General features: G+C 40.6%; 1 protein-coding gene across 3 annotated transcripts in view; it reads left to right on the top strand.

Moving 5' to 3' along the window:
- The first annotated feature begins 4,464 nt into the window (after nt 1-4,464).
- Nucleotides 4,465-20,287, top strand: part of Taf1 (TATA-box binding protein associated factor 1) — a 54,935-nt gene continuing 39,112 nt past the window's right edge. For 2 of the 3 annotated variants that reach the window (XM_028770020.1, XM_028770022.1), the window contains exons 1-11: nt 4,465-4,666; nt 4,807-4,948; nt 5,280-5,410; nt 6,878-6,958; nt 8,602-8,751; nt 8,902-9,021; nt 9,252-9,427; nt 16,060-16,238; nt 18,010-18,223; nt 18,747-18,912; nt 19,169-19,380. In XM_028770020.1, the coding sequence (XP_028625853.1) occupies nt 4,511-4,666; nt 4,807-4,948; nt 5,280-5,410; nt 6,878-6,958; nt 8,602-8,751; nt 8,902-9,021; nt 9,252-9,427; nt 16,060-16,238; nt 18,010-18,223; nt 18,747-18,912; nt 19,169-19,380 (1,727 nt within the window). In that variant the 5' untranslated portion in view covers nt 4,465-4,510. The remainder of the gene's footprint in view (nt 4,667-4,806; nt 4,949-5,279; nt 5,411-6,877; nt 6,959-8,601; nt 8,752-8,901; nt 9,022-9,251; nt 9,428-16,059; nt 16,239-18,009; nt 18,224-18,746; nt 18,913-19,168; nt 19,381-20,287) is intronic. The other variant, XM_028770021.1, reaches the window with a different exon arrangement.

Here is a 20,287-nt window from a genome sequence, read left to right as displayed (position 1 = left end):
GTGTGTGTGTGTGTGTGTGTGTGTTTTGAGCTAGGATCTTACTTTATAGCACAGGCTGGCCTGAAACTTACTATTTAGCCTAGATTGGCCTCTGACTGGCCTCAAACTTTGGGGGCAATCCTCAGCCTTATGAGTGCTGGGGTTATAAATATGAGCATGAACTACTATAAGAATGCTTTTTGAAATACACACTGGTTGGGGGCAGGGGTGGTGATGCACACCTTTAACTTTAGGGAGGCAAAGCCAGGTGAATCTCTGTGAGTTCGAGGCCTGCCTGGTTTACAGAGTGAGTTCCAGGTCAGCAGAAGTACTGTTGGTGGTGCCTGCATATAATTCCAGTATTAGGAAGGCATAGGCAGGAGGGTCACAAGTTTGAGATGGGTGTTTGCTATAGAGCAAGACCATGTCTCAAAAATGAAAAAACAAAAATACATCAAGAAGTCTACCTAGAATTAATGTAGGTTGTGGATGTTTTAAATTCTTCATGTGAAATTAGTATCTTTGAGGGACTAGAGATGAAGCTCAGTGGTAGAGTGCTTGTTCAAGGCCCTGGGTTTGTGTCTACCACTACAAAAATGTGGTACATTTTTATGATAATTTGTTGTGGCCATCATGAATACTGAACTAGAATGTTACAGTCTTGCCAGAATACATATAGGCATACATTTTTTGCAACCTACTTTTAATAAGGATTCAACCTCTCCTCTAGCCCACTATCCAGCAGAGGTAGTAGAAGAGAAAAGTTATTAGGATATGGGGGAAGTGGACCTGTTCAGCAATAGTTCTTTGGGGGCAAACTCGATCTTTCTCAGCAGTTCAGCCCCATAGCAAACACTAAATATGACTCCGCAGCTACAGACCAGTCCTTGCAGCAAGCAGTCACCAAGTAGTTGTAGTTCAATTTGGAAGAAACCACCAGGCTTGCCAACTTGCCTAAGGCAAAGCTGTGGAACATCACGAGCAGTTCCTGGGTATAGGCAGAGCAAACCAAACCAAAGCTCATTGCTCATTCCCACTTTCTGTGGGGTCATATTTATACTCCTTCATCACAGGTCCTTTCATGTGTTTGCTTTAGCAAGATCTCTTTTCTCCTGCATGCCCCAACGAAACATCATTTGACTTTCCAAAGAAACTAGAAGTTTCTACTTAAGTAAAATGTACTTTTTATGTTTTCTTCTGAAAGTTATAATGAGCTCCATTGGTAATAGCTTAAAAAAAAGAATTATGGAGGGTCACAAATGATGTGGGCAATCTCCAGAACTGTCTGGCTTTTCCCATTTCATTTCTCATGTTAATCATTTCCCTTTTTTCTTTCTTTTTTGAGATGGGCTTACTCTGTAGTCTAGATGTGGCCTGGAACTTGGTATATAGACAAGTCTAGCCTTGAACTTGTAGCAACCCTCCTGGCTCTCTGTCCAAGTGCTAGGATTACAGGTGTGTGACAGTCCATAGCAATCTTTTGTTTGTTTGTTTGTTTGTTTGTTTGTTTTTGTTTTTTCGAGACAGGGTTTCTCTGTGTAGCTCTGGCTGTCCTGGAACTCACTCTGTAGACCAGGCTGGCCTCGAACTCAGAAATCCACCTACCTCTGCCTCCTGAGTTCTGGGATTAAAGGCGTGTGCCACCACCGCCCGGCTAGTCCATAGCAATCTTAAGTATTCCCTTATTCTTGCATCTTATTTCTTTCTTTCACTGCCACTATTGCTAGCTCATCTGCACCTGCAAGAGTTCTTTTTAAACTCATTTTCTTCTAGGTTTGTGGAGGTAGGTAGTGCTGGAGGATTAAACCCGGGAACTTGCATATGTAAAGCAATTATCTACCACTGAGTCACACACCCTTAGCCCCTCTCACCAGGTTCTGAGTATTATTATTGGCTTTTTTCTTCTTGTAATTTCCTTTCAGATTTCTTGTTGATTTTAAATCAATCTATCTCCTTCTTTACTTTTATAATTTGTTCGTTTTTTTTTTAACACCGTACGTATGTGTGTGCATGCGTGCGTGGGTGATGGAAGTTGGACAATGTGCAGGAGTTGATTTTCATTCTTCCATGTGGATCTTGGGAATTGAACTCAGGTTAGGTTTGGTGGCAAGCATTTTTACTTGCTGAGATATTTTGATGGCTTTTTAAAAAAATTCTTTCCTTTGAGATAGGAATCTTAGCACAGAGTGACCTTGAACTTCTGATCCTCTTTCTACTACTTCCCAAGTGCAGGAATTATAGGTGTATACCACTACCATGCCCAACTTATTTTTGTCATGAGTGTTTGTACATGCATATATGTATGATCACATGAGTGTGTGGATACATATGCATGTGCATGCAGGGGTCAGCAGAATGTTTCATTTTTGTGGTTCTTAGTTCAAAATATCACACAAATGGCTTTAATAGTCTTTGAGGGACTCCCACCTTGGTCTAAAGTGTCACAAGCCATGTCTCCATCATTTGTACTGTTCTTAGCATTATCTCCAAAGTTTTCATAGAACAGCTGATTAGACTCTGAGCACTCAATGGCTTTCCCAGTTTAATGTTCCAAATTCCTTTTACAGTTCTCTAAAAAACACAGGTATTTCACAGCAGTATCTCATCCTGGTGCCAGTTTCCATCTTAAGATTTCTATTGCTGTGAGAAAGTACCAGGACACACCAGGATTTATGTGGCAGAAAGAGACCTGACTTATGAGGTTGTCCTCTTGACTTCTCTGAGTACTCCGTAACACACATGTGCCCACAAATGTGCACACACACACACAGGCACTCTCCAAATAAATGAAAAAAAATGTAATTAAATTTTTGAAAGATTATTTACTATCTTCTGTTATCCTATCTACAGTAAATGTTTAGAATTTAATTTCTCAGCCTGGATGTGGCACACACCTTAAGTCCCAGCATTTAAGAAGCAGAAGAAGATGGATCACTGAATTCAAGGCCACCCTGGTCTATAGAGCTAGTTCTAGGATGGTCAGGGCTACACAGAGAGGCTATGTCTCAACCCCCTCTCCCCCCGCCAAAGAATTTAATTTTTCCACCAGTATAAAAGTCTTTCTTTTTAGTGTTCATTATTAGGGTTTTAAAAATGATTTATTGATTTTTTTTTTTTTTTACTTTTTCTGTGTATTGTTATGTCTGTGTGAGGGTGTCAGATCCCCTGGAACTGGAGTTATAGAGAGTTGTGAGTTCCCAGTGTGTATTAGAAATTGAACTTGGGTTCTCTGGAAAATAAGCATGTACTTTTAACCACTGAGCCATCCCTCCTACATCCATTATTAGGATTTTTTTTTTTTTTTTAGTTTTTCGAGACAGGGTTTCTCTGTGTAGCCCTGGGTGTCCTGGAACCCACTCTGTAGACCAGGTTGGCCTCAAACTCAGAAATCCACCTGCCTCTGCCTCCCAAGTGCTGGGATTAAAGACGTGCGCCACCACTGCCTGGCTCATCTGAATTTAAACTGTATAATTTTTTCCACTTTTTTTGAGTCAGCGTCTCTCTCATATAGCCACTGTTGCGTTCAAATTTGCTATGTGGCCAAGGATGGCCTTAAACTCTTGATCCTCTTGCTTCTGCTTTTCAAGTGGTGGGATTATAGGTATGTGTTATAATACCTTTTCCTCCAATACCATCAATTAGTTAGCTAGTTAATTAGTTTGTGTGTATGTGTGTGTGTTTTATATCCATGTGTGAAAGCCAGAGGTCATTGTCAGTTGTCTCCCTCTATTACTTGCTACCTTATTTTGAGATAGCTTCACTCTCATAGATCCTGGAGTGCAGTTTTGCCTACACTAGAAGGCTAGCAGGCTTTATAGGATCTTCTTGTCACAACTATTCCTCTCCTTGCCACCACTGGGATTATAGGCATATACTTCTTTGCTCAGCTTTTTATGTGAGTACTGCAGATCCAAATTCATGTTCTCATGCTTGTACAACAAGCACTTTTCCTGCTGAACCATCACTCAGCCCCGCTTTTTTCTTTTTTGGGGGAGGGAGGGTCCTCATACAATCAGGCTGGCCTCAAATTCACTGTGCAGTCCAGGCCAGTCTTGAATCATAATCTTTCTGTTTCTCCTAACAAGGGCTAGGATTACAGAATGTGCCACAGTTCCAAGCTTTGACTCAATTTTTTGAGAGACAGTTTCCTGCCATAGCTCAGGCTGGCCTAGAACTATTATGTAGCCCAGGATGGCCTTCATCCTCCTGCTTCAGCCTCTTGAATGCTGGAATTAGAAACATATGCTGCTATTCCTGGCTCTGTTTTTAAACTTTTTCTTCCTTTGTGTCTGTTAAGTTCTAAAAGACAGTGAGTTAAAAAAAAAACTAAAAAAAATCTTGTTTGATATTCCATATTTTGCTCATCTTATTATATAGACTTTAGAGCTAATGAATATAGATCAAATTAAGTTTTTTCCCTTTTTAATAGTTGGCTGAATTTTCTAGGGTTTCCCTGTAAATAACTTTTGTGGTTTACTTTTATTAGGCATTTGAGAACAACCTTTTTCGTGCTCCAATTTATCTGCATAAGATGCCAGAGTCTGACTTCCTGATCATTCGAACAAGGCAGGGTTACTATATTCGAGAATTAGTGGATATTTTTGTTGTGGGACAACAGTGTCCCTTGTTTGAAGTTCCTGGTCCTAACTCCAAAAGGGCTAATACACACATCCGAGACTTTCTGCAGGTAAGGTGGGAGTATGGGAGTTGGACTAAGATGTACATGCTAATAGAACAATGAAAACACATCTGAGCTTAGTTGGAGAACGCATCCTGGTGAGGGCTTTTATCTTTTATATAATAAAATGTATTTGGCTTATTGGACAGGTTTTTATTTACCGGCTCTTTTGGAAGAGTAAAGATAGGCCACGGCGGATACGGATGGAAGATATAAAGAAAGCCTTTCCTTCACATTCTGAAAGTAGCATCCGGAAGAGGCTAAAGCTCTGTGCCGACTTCAAACGTACAGGTCATCAGTGTGATTTCTTGTCTTCTCTGATGCTCTCATATTCCTAAAGACATTCAGTTAAAAGAAATCATAGCTAATAGAATAGAAATTGATGGTTGTCAAAAGAAGATACCAAACCTTGTTACTAGAGACTTTGATAATTTGATGATAATTGGTTGCTAGTATAGTCTAAGTGAGTATTTGCATGCCTTACATAAGATGTAAGAAACCTGACAGCAGGGGTTTTGTTGACTAGTCATATCTAGGGGATTTATTGGTTCAGTGTCAGTTAATTATACTGTTACTTTTGGATCTTTAGGATTCAGAACAGTTTTCTCTGTATCTTTTTCAGGGATGGATTCAAACTGGTGGGTGCTGAAGTCTGATTTTCGTTTACCAACGGAAGAGGAGATCAGAGCTATGGTATCTCCAGAACAGTGCTGTGCTTATTACAGCATGATAGCTGCAGAACAGAGACTAAAGGTGAGCCTCTTCTTGTCAGGCACTGCTTATATCTATATTTCTTTTGAGAAAGATAGAAGAGAATACTATAGAGATGATAGTTACTAGATTATTAACAGTTATTAAACAATTTAAACTATATGAGGTACTTCCTGTGTATATGGATTCAAAGGAAAGCTACAGTGTAGATAAATGGCAATGTGAGGCTCAATGAGGAACTTAAATCATATTACCTTGCTTTAAAAATGATAGCACATTTGAGTGGTGACTGTTTCGTAAAAATAAGCAGGGAAAGAACTTTACAGATTCCCACGTACACAGAGATGATAGCTGGGAGTATGGTTTAGAGATGCACAACATATAAGGCTGTCTTAGTTAGGGCTTCTTTTGCTGTGCAGACACCATGACCATGGAAACACTTATAAAGGACAACATGTAATTGGGACTGGTTTACAGTCCATTGTCATCATGGCAGGAAGCATGGTAGCATGCAGGCACTAAAGAGGTAGCTTGAAGTTCTACATCCAGTTTGGCAGACAACAGGAAGACAGCATGACACTGAGGCTGGCTTCACCATTTGACACCTCAAAGCCTACCACCACTGACACATTTTCTCCATCAAGGCCACACCTTCTCTAATAAGGCCTCATCGCCCAATAGTGCCACTCCCTGTGAGCTTATGGAGGCCATTTTCATTCAAACCACCACAAAGGCCAAAACAGAAAAAGTCCAACTGAGAAATTCTGTAGTTAGAATTTTTCTTTCTCTTTAGTTTAGATTGTTTGGTTTTAAATGGGCTGTAAGCTATTTACACATCCACATAAATTCCTTGAAAACTTTTTTTCTGTGAGGGCTAGAGGTATGGCTCAATGGTTGAGGTCACTGACTGCTCTTCCAGAAGACTTGGGTTCAATTCCCAGCACCCACACGGCAGCTCACAACTGTAACTCCAGGGATCTGACACCTCACACAGACATACATGCAGGCAAAACATCAATGCACATAAGATAAAAATAAATTATTTTTAAAAAGATTCTAGAAAAAAGCCAGGCAGTGGTGGCGCACGCCTTTAGTCCCAGCACTTGGGAGGCAGAGGCAGGCAGATTTCTGAGTTCGAGGCCAGGCTGGTCTACAGAGTGAGTTCCAGGACAGCCAGGGCTACACAGAGAAACCCTGTTTGGAAAAACCAAAAAAAAAAAAAAAAGATTCTAGAAAAAAACTTGTTTGAACCCAGGGCCATGCACATGTTAGATAAGCATTCTGCCTCTGAGCTAATGCAGCAGATTCCTTGCAATTTGGCGTATCTTCTGGTAGCTCAAGGATCTTAAGAGTGCTCAACAGTAATATATGCATTAAAGATAGTAGAATCCATTTTCTATGCAGAATATGGTTTGATAGTTTATATTTAGTATTCAGTAAAACTATTTGAAAAAAAAACTTACATTTTTTCATTTGCCATTATTTATGCATAGAATTATCTTCTTTCAGGATGCTGGCTATGGAGAGAAGTCCTTTTTTGCTCCTGAGGAAGAAAATGAAGAAGATTTCCAGATGAAGATTGATGATGAAGTAAGATTTTACGAATTTTTTTTTTTTTGAGACAGAATCTTGCTTTGTCTGGACTAGAACTTTAAATCTTCCTACCTCTGTCTCCCAAGTGTTAAAAGTACAGGCATACCAGCACGCCCAGCAACACTTGTTTGTTTGTTTGTTTGTTTGATTGGTTGGTTTGTTGGTTTTTTGTTGTTCTTTGTGGGGTTTTTTTTTTTTGTCTTTTGTTTTTTTGAGACACGGCTTCTCTGTGTAGCCTTGGCTGTCAGGGAACTCATTCTGTGTAGACCAGGCTGGCCTTGAACACTCTACCTCCTGAGTGCTGGGATTAAAGGCATGTACCACCATCACACCCAGCTTGTATTTTTTTTGTCTTTAATTGTATGTCTATGTGTCTTGTGAGTGGGTATGTGCACATACACACGTAGGTGAGTATTGGGGCTGGAGAGATGGCTCAGTGGTTAAGAGCACTAACTGTTGCTCTTCTAGAGGTCTGGAGTTCAATTCCCAGCAACCAATGGTGGTTCACAACCATCTGTCTGTGACTGGATCTGATGCCCTCTTCTGGTGTGTCTAAAGAGAGCAATAGCTTCCTTCTTTTAAAAATTTTTCTTTCTTTCTTTTTATTTGTTTGTTTGCTTTTTGTTTTTTGAGACAGGGTTTCTCTGTATAGTCCTAGAACTCTGTAGACCAGGCTGGCCTTAAACTCAGAAATCTGCCTGCCTCTGCCTCCCAAGTACTGGGATTAAAGGCGAGTGCCACCATACCCAGCTCTGTACTTTTTCTTAATTCAAAGAAAACTTTTTTTTTTTTGGTTTTTTGAGACAGGGTTTCTCTGTGTAGTCCTGGCTGTCCTGGAACTCACTCTGTAGACCAGGCTGGCCTCGAACTCAGAAATCCGCCTGCCTCTGCCTCCCAAGTGCTGGGATTAAAGGTGTGTGCCACCACTGCCCGGCCAAAGAAAACTTTAAAGATTTATTTATTTGTATTTGTATGTGTGTGTGCCTGTGTACAGAGTACAAAAGAGGGGATCATATAGCTCCCTTTGAGCTGGAGTTGCAGGCATTTGTGGACATGGGGCTTCTTATGTGGGTGCTTGGATCCAATTTCTAGTCCTTGTGATTATACACTAAATGGTTTTAATCACTGAGCCATCTCTGGCCCTTAACACTAGTTTTTAATTAGTGTTTCTCATTATCTCATTTAAAAAGAAGGTCTTGGGCTAACAAGATGTCACACATCTATAATCCCATTATTCTCAAAGCAGGGGGATCAGATATTCAAGGTTAAGCTTTACTACCTAGGGAGTTTCAGGCCAACCTGGGCTAGAGACCCTATTATAAAAAATCAGAATAAGGAAGCCATTTGAATGACAATCAAATGCAGTTATCCTTCTAACTATGAGCATCCTGAGTGTAGGTACAACACTACCTGCTGAAGTCTTACGGATAATGGATTTGAAGAACATCACTGTTTCCTATATTTCTTATTCTGGGTACACTCTGAGTCTCTATTTAATATCATGATATAAGTAACATAGAAGAGAGCCGAGATAGCCACTATATTTAACTTAATAGTTTAAGAAATCATGAAAATGTTTTTAGGTAATAGGTGTCGAACAATGTTTCCCACAACCCCGAGAATCCTTTGCTTTATTTCAGGTTCGTACTGCTCCTTGGAATACTACAAGGGCTTTCATTGCTGCCATGAAGGGCAAATGTCTCCTGGAGGTGACTGGAGTAGCAGATCCTACAGGCTGTGGTGAAGGGTTCTCCTATGTAAAGATTCCAAACAAACCGACACAGCAGAAGGTGAGAGTCTAGAAATCAAAAATGGAAGGAATGGGGCTTGAGCAGTCGATGAATAGAGTGGAGAGCCTGGAAATGCTTCATTTAGCAGAATGGCATTGATGCTTACTGTTAGGTCAGCTTCAGATTCTTACTTGTTTTTGTTTGAGACAGGATGATAAGGAGCCTCAGCCAGTGAAAAAGACAGTCACAGGAACAGATGCAGACCTTCGTCGCCTGTCTCTGAAAAATGCCAAGCAACTTCTTCGTAAATTTGGTGTGCCTGAGGAAGAGGTAGGTTTGGAAGAAGAAAATTCCTAGTAAGAGGCTTTATATGCAGATAGAAAAGGTAGGCAAGTGTTGTAAGGAACCATCTGGAGTTTTTATATGGTGTAGATCATGATAGGTCCTCAATACTTTACCAAAACTTTCCTAAACTTCGTTTAGGCTTTTTTTTTTTTCCCAGTTTTGTCCTTTAACATCCCTGAATGAGTTCCATATGTGTAGTTCTGTTTTTCTTTCAGATTAAAAAGTTGTCCCGCTGGGAAGTTATTGATGTGGTACGCACAATGTCAACAGAGCAGGCTCGCTCTGGAGAGGGGCCCATGAGTAAATTTGCCCGTGGATCAAGGTTTTCAGTGGCTGAGCATCAAGAACGTTACAAAGAGGAATGTCAGCGCATCTTTGACCTACAGAACAAGTATGTTGATTCAGTACTATAGAAAGTTTAAGCTAGAATATGGAGCTTTTCTGGACGTGTTTTATTTTGAACTAATGGTCTTGTACATGCAAGACAATACTTTATCACTAAACTCTGTCTCAAGCTCTCAGATAGTATTTATCTATTTTGGAATGAGAGAGCCCTGCTGATTTTGAACTTGTGGGGTATGCTGGCCTCAAACTTTTGATAATCTTGTATCTATCTCTTATATTCTGGGCCACAGGTATCCATACTGCAAATGAACATGTCACCTAAAAAATGTAACTAGGTGGTTGGGTATGTGAAATATCAGGTACTGACTCTGGCTGGCTTTGAACTCAGTATGGACACCTAGCTGACCCTGAATTGTAAAAGTATCTTTTATTCCTCTGATGTAATTGTCGTTTCAGAGGCTTATTGCCTCAGTCTGCAAACCCAGGCCTTCTAGCCTCTGTACAATCTTATCTAGGTTTAGAATGTTTTCAGCGTCTGAGACTTACTTCTGAATGAGCTCACTCTTTCTAGTTCTTTCTGAGCTCTGACTGACTGGTCAACTCAGCTGTTTTGACTCCAACTCTTCTTTCTCCGAGCTGACTGATTCAATCTGGCTTCTCTCTCTTGGCCTCTCCTGATTCCTTTGCTTGGCCTTATACTAATGTTATACTAATGTTTTAAACTTCTGGCTCCGTCTCATTCTCTGGCTTATTCTATCTTCACCTATGACTAGCTTCTTCTCTCTTCAACCTGTCTTTGTAAAACTCTCCCACAAAAAAATCGCTTCCTTCCTCTCTCACAGTCCCTTTTTTTTTTTAAGTTTTTTTTTTATTGGATATTTTATTTATTTACATTTCAGATGTTATCCTCTTTCCCCATCCCCCACCCCACAGAAACCATTTATCCCGTCCCCCCTCCTGTTACTTCTGTCAGGGTGTGCACCTACCCATTGACCCACTCCCACCTCCCAATTCCCCCACACTGGAGCATCCAGCCTTCACCAGGACCAAGGCCCTCTTCTCCCACCAATGCCTGACAAGGCCATCCTCCCGTACATATACAGCTGGAGTCATGGGTCCCTCCATGTGTGTTCCCAGGCTAGTGGTTTAAACCCTGGGAGCTCTGGTTGGTTGGTATTGTTGCTCTTCCAATAGGGCTGCAAGCCCCTTCAGCTCCTTCAGCCTTTTCTCTTCCTCCTCCATTGGAGACCTCATGATCAGTTCAATGGTTAGCTGCGAGCATCCACCTTTGGCAGAGCCTCCCAGGAGAAGGTATATCAGCATGCACTTCCTGGCATTCACAATAGTGCCTGCATTTAGTGACTAGGTGAATCCCCAGGTAGGGCGGTCTCCAGACTGCCTCTCCTCCAGTCTCTGTTCTATACTTTGCTCCCATAAGTATTTTGTTACTCCTTCTAAGAAGGACTGACACACCCACACTTTAGTCTTCCTTCTTCATGAGCTTCATGTGGTCTGTGAGTTGTATCTTGGGTACTGCGAGCTTTTGGGCTAATATACACTTATCATTGAGTGTATATACCATGTGTGTTCTTTTGTGATTGGGTTACCTCAGGATGGTATTTTCTAGTTCCATCCATTCGCCTAAGAATTTCATGAATTCATTGTTTTTAATAGCTGAGTAGTACTCCATTGTGTAAATGTACCACATTTTCTGATTTTCTGTATCCATTCCTCTGTTAAAAGACATCTGGGTTCTTTCCAGCTTCTGGCTATTATAAATAAGGCTGCTATGAACATAGAGCATTTTCTGGGTATATGCCCAGGAGTGGTATAGCTGGGTCCTCAGGTAATACTATGTCCAATTTTCTGAGGAACTGCCAGACTGATTTCCAGAGTGGTTGCACCATCTTGCAGTCCCTCCCACCAACAATGGAGGAGTGTTCCTCTTTCTCCACACCCTCGCCAGCATCTACTATCACCTGAGTTTTTGATCTTAGCCATTCTGACTGGTGTGAGGTGGAATCTCAGAGTCGTTTTGATTTGCATTTCCCTGATGACTAAGGATGCTGAACATTTCTTTAGGTGCTTCTTGGCCATTCTATTCTTTGTTAAGCTCTATATCCCATTTTTTAATAAGGTTATTTGGTTGTCTAGAGTCTAATTTCTTGAGTTTTTTGTATACTTTGGATATTAGCCCTCTATCAGATGTAGGATTGGTAAAGATTTTTTCCCAGTCTGTTGGTTGCTGTTTTGTCCTATTGACAGTGTCCTTTGCCTTACAGAAACTTTGCAATTTTATGTAGTTCCATTTGTCAATTCTTGATGTTGGAGCATAAGCCATTGGTGTTCTGTTCAGGAACTTTTCCCCTGTGCCCAAGTATTGGAGGTTCTTCCCCACCTTCTCTTCTGTTAGTTTAAGTGTATCTGGTTTTATGTGGAGGTCCTTGATCCACTTAGACTTGAGCTTTGTACAAGGAGATAAGAATGAATTAATTTGCATTCTTCTACATGTTGTCCTCCAGTTGAACCAGCACCATTTGTTGAAAATGCTGTCCTTTTTCCACTGGACAGTTTTAGCTCCTTTGTCAAAGGTCAAGTGACCATAGGTATGTGGTTTCATTTCTGAGTCTTCAATTCTAGTCCATTGATCTTCCTGCCTGTCTCTGTACCAATACCATGCAGTTTTTATCACTATTGCTCTGTAGTACAGCTTGAGGTCAGGGATGGTGGTTCCTCCAGAAGTTCTTTTATTGTTGAGAATAGTTTTCACTATCCTGGGTTTTTTGTTTGTTATTCCAAATGAATTTGAGAATTTCTCTTTCTAACTCTGTGAAGACTTGAGTTGGAATTTTGATGGGGATTGCATTGAATCTGTAGATTGCTTTTGGCAAGATGGCCAGTTTTTACTATACTATTTCTGCCAATCCATGAGCATGGGAGATCTTTCCATCTTCTGAGATCTTCTTAGATTACTTTCTTCAGAGACTTGAAGTTCTTGTCATACAGGTCTTTCACTTGCTTGGTTAGGTTCACACCAAGGTATTTTATATTATTTGCAACTATTGTGAAGGGTGTCATTTCCCTAATTTCTTTTTCAGCCTGTTTATCTTTCACGTAGAGGAAGGCTACTGATTTGTTTGAGTTGATTTTATATCCAGCCACTTTGCTGAAGTTGTTTATGAGTTGTAGGAGTTCTCTGGTGGAAGTTTTGGGGTCACTTAAGTATACTGTCATATCATCTGCAATTAGTGATGTTTTGACTTCTTACTTTCCTATTTGTATCCCTTTGACTTCTATTTTTTGTCTAATTGGTCTGGCTAAGACTTCGAGTACTATATTGAATAGGTAGGGAGAGAGTGGGCAGCCTTGTCTAGTCCCTGATCTTAGTGGGATTGCTTCAAGTGTCTCTCCATTTAGTTTGATGTTGGCTACTGGTTTGCTGTAAATTGCTTTTACTATGTTTAGGTAGGGGCCTTGAATTCCTGATCTTTCCAAGACTTTTATCATGAAGGGATGTTGAATTTTGTCAAATGCTTTTCAGCATCTAGTGAGATGATCATTTTTTTTTTTCCTTTGAGGTTATTTATATAGTGGCTTATGTTGATCTATTTCCTATTTCCGTATATTGAACCATCCCTGCATTCCTGGGATAAAGCCTGCTTTATCATGATGGATGATTGTTTTGATGTGTTCTTGGATTCAGTTTTCGAGAATTTTATTGAGTATTTCTGCATCAATATTCATAAGGGAGATTGGTCTGAAGTTTTCTTTCTTTGTTGTGTCTTGTGTGGTTTATGTATGAGTGTAATTTTGGCTTCATATAATGAATTGAGTAGTGTTCCTTCTATTTTTATTTTGTCAAATAGTTTGAAGAGAGTTGCTATTAGGTCTTCCTTGAAGGTCTGATAGAAGTCTGCACTAAAACCATCTGGTCTTGCCTTTTTTATTTCCTGCCATCTACTCCACTTGGGTGTATTTGCTTCTTTTTGTTCTAGAGCTTTCAGGTGTGCTGTCAAGTTGTTAGTGTATGCTCTCTCCAGTTTCTTTTTGGAAGCACTTAGAACTATGAGTTTTCCTTTTAGCATTGCTTTCATTGTGTCCCATAAGTTTTGGTATGATGAGCCAAATTCTAAAAATTCATTAAATTCCAAAAAAGTCTTTAACTTCTTTCTTTATTTCTTCCTTGACCAAGTTATTATTGAGTAGGGCGTTGTTAATTTTCCGTGTGTGTGTGGGGGCTTTCTGTTTTTGTTATTATTGAAGATCAGCCTTAGTCTGTGGTGATCTGATAGGATGCAAGGGATTATTTCAATCTTTTTGTATCTGTTGAGGCCTGTTTTGTGACCAATTTTGGAGAAGGTACCATGAGGTGCTGAGAAGAAGGTATATTCTTTTGTTTTGGGATGAAATGGTCTATAGATATCTGTTAAATCCATTTGGTTCATAACTTCTGTTAGTTTCACTATGTCTCTGTTTAGTTTCTGTTTCCATGATCTGTCTATTGCTTAGAGTGGGGTGTTGAAGTCTCTCACTATTAATGTGTGAGGTACAATGTGTGCTTTGAGCTTTAGTAAAGTTTCTTTTGTGCATGTGGGTACCCTTGCATTTGGAGCATAGATACTCAGAATTGAGAGTTCATCTTGGTAGATTTTTCCTTTGACAAGTATGAAGCTTCCTTCCTTATCTTTTTTGATACCTTCCCTGTATTTTCTATCTCCAGGGTAGTCTCCCTTTGTGATTTTTTTTTTATTGTTTCTACTTCCATTTTTAGATCCTGGATGGTTTTGTTCAATTCCTCCACCTGTTTGGTTGTGTTTTCCTGTGATTCTTTTAAGGGATCTTTGTTTTCCTCTTTAAGGGCTTCTAGCTGTTTACCTGTGTTCTCCTGTATTTCTTTAAGGGAATTATTTATGTCCTTCTTAAAGTCCTCAATCATCATCATGAGAAGTGATTTTAAATCTGAATCTTGCCTTTCCGGTGTAATGGGGTATCCAGGACTTGCTATGGTGAGAGAATTGGGTTCTGATTATGCCAAGTAACTTTCTGGCGTTTGCCTTTTGCCATCTGGTTATCTCTAGTGCTACCTACACTCACTGACTCTGACAGAAACCTGTCTCTCCTGTGATCTTGGTTGTGTCAGAGCTCCTCGGAGTTCAGTTATCTCTGTAATCCAGTGATCCTCGGTGTGTTAGAACTCCTGGGAGTCCAGCTTCCTCTATGATCCTGGAGTTGTTAGATCTCCTGCGAGTCCAGCTTCCTCTGGGTATTATGATATTGGTTGCAGAGGTAGCTCCCAAGGTCCACTCAGTACATCGGCTCAGAACGGAAGGAATCCATGCCTATTTGTCAGGGTATGGTGTCTTCACAGGAGCAGACCAGCTAGGAGTCAGCTGCTCTGAGTGCAGTGGATCCTCCTCTGGGCTGGGTCAGAATATGGTATCTTCATGGGAGCAGACCAGCTATGCATCTGCCCCAGCGAGAAGGGCCAGGTGGAGGGGGTGGAAGGGGAGTGGTATTTGGTAGGGCCGGCTGCAGCTCTGGGACTTCTGGTTGTGGGGGAGGATTCTTACCAATGCTCTGAGTGCAGCAAATCCTCTGGGATGGGTCTGGATATGGTGTCTTCCCAGAAACAGCCCAGCTGTGTCTCGCAGTCTCTTAAGTAGCTTGCTTCCCTTTCCTCTCTTCTCATGAGAGTCGGGCATTTCCTGTTCTGTCTAATCTTTCTCTGATTTGTCACTTTGTCTGCCACTCAATTAGATATCACTTTCAAACATGGGTGCCTTTTTCTATCAAGTAACTTTACCTTCATTGTTTGTGACTAAAGGTGTGTACTAAGGGCATTCCAGCCAGGGAGATTAAAAGTGTGTACTAAGGGCTGAGCCACACTATAGCACAATCTCGGGGTTCACAGTGTGATCAAATATCCTTCAGCACTGAACCCATCATCTGCCTTTTTGCCTCCTGAGTGCTGGAATTAAAGGCATGTACCGCCATGCACAACTGTCTTTCTAAAGCTCTTTTTTTGGGGGGGACAGGATCTTGCAATGTAGCCTATATTGGTTTCAAGTCTTCGGCTTGTCTTTGCCTCCTGAGTTTTGGGATTATAAGCATGTGCCACCATGACTGCTGAACCTGCTGTTTTCAAAGTAATTTAGCAAAGGATAGTTTGAATATCATGGACTTCTAAGCTTGATCTCTTGGTTCTATAACAGTACTTGTGGCCTACTTGACCTGGGCCTAGTAGCTTTAAGTGTGTTAATGGGTATATTTTTTTCTTGTAGTGACTTGCAAAAGAATAATAGTGTGCTATTAAAATGATCCATGAATCTAAATGTTGTGGTGTACTGAAGAGCTGAGCTGTGTTTAGGAGACTGGGATAGGAAGAATAAACAAGGCATACCTAGGGGCAAAGGAAAAAACACACAGAGTCTCTTTCAAGAAAATAAAAGAAAATGGCCTGTGTGCCGTTTTCTCAGCTTTTCTCCAGGAATTCTGAAAAAAAAATTGCTGCAATTTTGCAAATTTGTGAAATGTCTAGCAAGATGTAGTTTTTCTGTTACGGGTTTTGTGTCTGGATTCTGCATATCTTTTTAAGGTTGATTTCTCAATTTTCTTCTCCAGTTCTACTTTGTACACTTGTATTTCCCTTGTGTTTAACCTTTTTCCCTCTCTTGCTAGGGTTTTGTCATCAACAGAGGTCTTATCAACTGACACAGATAGCAGCTCAGCTGAAGACAGTGACTTTGAAGAAATGGGAAAGAACATTGAGAATATGCTGCAGAATAAGAAAACAAGCTCTCAGCTGTCTCGGGAACGGGAGGAGCAGGAACGGAAGGAACTCCAGCGGATGCTACTGGGTGAGGGGACTTCTCAGATAAGAAAAGGATCAAAAATAGGGGTTAGATAACTGCAGACTATAACTGACTCCAAGCTGAAGACAAAGTAGGGAATGAGTATAGAGAAATTTGTAGATAAGATAGTAAGATTCTACAAATGACTCCAGTTTGTGGGGATAAAACTGAAGAGATGCTGCCAGCTTACTGCTTCCTCTTTCTGTGTCAGGTACCTGGCTAAACCAGGCTATTAGTACTATACGTAAAATCAGATCAGCTTTCTAGGCTTTCATCCAAAGTAACAAGTTTTTTTCCATTTATTTATTTATTTATTCACTCACTTACTTTATATCCCAATACCAGGTACTCATCCTCCCATTCCCCTTTCCTCTTCTTTGAGAAAGGGAGGCCCCTCTGGATATCACCCCACACTGCCACATCAAGTTACTGTTGGACTAGGCACATCCTCTACCACAGAGGCAAGCAAGACAAGGAGACCCAGTTAGGGAAATGGGACCATAGGCAGGCAACATATTCAGGGACAGTACCCACTCTAGTTGTTGGGGGACCCGCATAAAGACCATGCTGCACATCTGCTACATATGTGTGGGGGACCTATGCCTAGCCCATGCTTGCTCTTTGGTTGGTGGTTCAGTCTCTGGGAGCTTCTAGGGTCCAGGTTGGTTGACTCTGTTGATCTTTGTTTTAAAACTATATGAAGTATCTGGCTAGGTATGGTGGCAGATATTTTTAATCCCAGCACTTGGGAGGCTGAGGCAGGAAGCTCTTGAATTAAAGGCCAACCTGGGCTACATAGTTAGACACTATCTTTAAAAGATAAAGTACAGAATCTGTGGATGGATTTGCCAGATTGTCTTTGAACTCTCTGAATTTACATTTAAAATTATATGCAGAAGGTTGAGTTTCATGGCTTGCAGAAGATTCTTAAAGAAATCTTAGATCCTAAAATGAACTAAAAGTCATCCACCAAAAGTTGCAGAAGCTGATGGTGAGGGTGATGGATTATGAGATCTCCATGATGCTTCTGATTACAGATATCATCAAGCAGGTAGTGAATGTAGATACTGAGAGGATGAAGTCTGAGAGTGAAGATTAGAGTGACCATTATCATTCGTACTAGTCTTATCTTTGTTGCCCATCTCTGTGAAGCTTTGAAAAATTTTGTGTCTCTGGGTACTTTGTAAAGATATATGGTTTATACTATTGTAGTCCTCTAGTTCTTTGCTAGTATGATCCTAGAACACAGTATCTACATTACATGGACATTTGTTATAATCATTTGCAGAATCATCTTGAGCCTGAGTTCTCTATACCTACTGAGTTTAGTTTAGATTTTTACAAGCTCTCCGATGAGTTCCTATTCATATTAAAGTTTTAGAAGTATACCTTAGATAGGTCTTAAGACTAGGCGTATTTCCTTCCTCTCCAGTGTTTGCTTGGATGTTTTCATCCAGACTATTTGCTGCTGGGAGTTTTCTGTCACCCTTCTATTTAGTGAAATAACAATATTTAACTATTGCTTCTCTGTCTCCAATAGGAAGCCCAATACTCCGAGGTATTTCTAGAATGTTTGTACTTAGGAAAATGGAAATGGGTAGTGGTTAAAAAGGAGTTGGAAAAGACCATATCAGGGGTGTTCTTGTGACTAGTAGCAACTCTGTTTTTAGTAGTATTGTAGTTTCATGGTATGTTAAGCATCTATCTCTGTTCAACCCCAAGAAGTGACTATTTGGGTGTTAGGGGGAGTGTTTGGAAATTGTTTTTTACCTTGAAGCAGCGGGCTCAGCAGCAGGAGGAAACAATCACAGAGATGATGACACAGCTTCGGTGACTAGCCTTAACTCTTCTGCCACTGGCCGCTGTCTCAAGATTTATCGAACATTCCGAGATGAGGAGGGGAAGGAGTATGTTCGTTGTGAGACAGTCCGGAAAGCAGCTGTTATTGATGCTTATGTACGCATACGGACCACAAAAGATGAAGAGTTCATGTGAGTTTGATGTGCTGCTTTTGAGTATGGCAGAAAAAATAATAATGATTGAGAAGTATGTGTGTGAGTTGTAGTGATAGGAATATACACCATTAACCCTGGAAATCTGCTGTTAGTTAGAACCTTCTTGTCTTTAGATCTTGGATTTGAACAAAGCCAAATCACTAGAGAAATAACCATGTTTACTACATTTAGATTGCAGTAGTTTGGCTCTGCAAAAATCTTAGAAAAGTTACTCCTATAATGGGAAGTTTTGGCAGAAGGAATACAGGTTCCAAACCAGTCTGGGTTGCAAAACAATATCTCAAAATTCAACTGCAAAACATTTATGATTATTCAAGACTTACACTGAGAAATGTTACTCTATGCATGTGGGGGACTGGCTAACAAGGAAGATGAAGGTGGCAGACAATTTATTTCACTTCAGCCTGGATGAATTACTTATATTCTGAGATGGTAGCTTTCAGGGTAGTCATCTTAATTTAAGCTGCTTATGATCTTGTCTTTTTTCCCTGTTATTCAGTCGAAAATTTGCCCTTTTTGATGAGCAACACCGAGAAGAGATGAGAAAAGAACGGCGCAGGATTCAAGAGCAATTGAGGAGACTTAAACGGAACCAGGAAAAGGAAAAGCTGAAGGGTCCTCCCGAGAAAAAGCCCAAAAAAATGAAGGAACGTCCTGACTTAAAAGTAAGTATATTAAGCCAGGCATGGTGGCACATGCCTTTAATCTCAGTACTCAGGAGGCAGAGGCAGGCGGATTTCTGAGTTTAAGGCCAGCCTGGTCTACAGAGTGAGTTCCAGGACAGCCAGGGCTACACAGAGAAACCCTGTCTCGACTCTCCCCCAGTGATGTCTGCTCCCCTGCTGCATATGTATTTTGTTCTCATTTTGATCTGCTTCACCCTGTTTGCCTCTAACATATTGCTATCTTTTTCTGTTGCAGCTGAAATGTGGAGCATGTGGTGCCATCGGGCACATGAGGACAAATAAATTCTGCCCCCTTTATTATCAAACAAATGCCCCACCTTCTAACCCTGTTGCCATGACAGAGGAACAAGAGGAAGAGCTGGAAAAGACAGTCATTCCTAATGATAATGAAGAACTTATCAAGGTTGAAGGGACCAAGATTGTTTTGGGCAAACAGCTAATTGAGAGGTAAGGGATGGCAGTCAAGGAGTGCTGCAGCAAAGATCTGTTCAAGATTAATGATTGTGGCTGACAGGGGTAAATGTAGTGTGATTGTTCTTTGAAGTGGAACTAGGGGTTGTAGGAACTTTGAATTATCACAAGTAATTCTTGCTGGTAATGAAAATTCCAGTGAGCATTGGGGCTTACTTACTTACCTTTGTACATACTATGTTTTCTTTTTTTTTTTAATTTTTTTTTATTTATTATATGTAAGTACACTGTAGCTGTCTTCCGACACACCAGAAGAGGGTGTCAGATATCATTACAGATGGTTGTGAGCCACCATGTGGTTGCTGGGATTTGAACTCATGACCTCTGGAAGAGCAGTCAGTGCTCTTAACCACTGAGCCATCTCACCAGCCCCCATACTATGTTTTCTAAGTCAATATTTTTCTTCTGGTTTTGTTCGGTTGGCTTTTTTGTTTGTTTTATTTAGTTTGAATACAGAAACTCTACCCCTGGCTATCTTGGAACTCACTCTGTAGACCAGGCTGGTCTTGAACTCAGAGATCCTCCTGCCTCTGCCTGGGGGATTAAAGGCTTTTGCCACCAAGCCAGGCTAAGTCTTAATATTTATACAAGTACCCTTACTGGAATAGTTTTTTGTTCTGTTTTGTTTTGCTTGTTTTTTTGTGGTACTGGTAGGTACAGTAGGCAAGTAAGTGTTCTATCACTGAGCTACATCCTCAAACCCTTACACAAATTGTTTAAGGTTTTGCTAAATTACCCATGTTAGCCTTAAACTTTGAAGCTTTCTGTCTCAGCCTCCCACACAGCTAGGATTACAGGGATGGAACACCACACCTGGCATAATAGTAGTTAAGATAAAATGAGAGACTATAAAGCAAACTATACATATGCCCAATCTTCTTGC

Source organism: Grammomys surdaster, unplaced genomic scaffold (genome assembly GCF_004785775.1).
Source record: "Grammomys surdaster isolate TR1022 unplaced genomic scaffold, NIH_TR_1.0 197, whole genome shotgun sequence".
Classification (NCBI taxonomy): domain Eukaryota; kingdom Metazoa; phylum Chordata; class Mammalia; order Rodentia; family Muridae; genus Grammomys; species Grammomys surdaster.
Note: the sequence above shows the minus strand (reverse complement) of the source record. Positions and strands in the feature narration are given on the sequence as shown.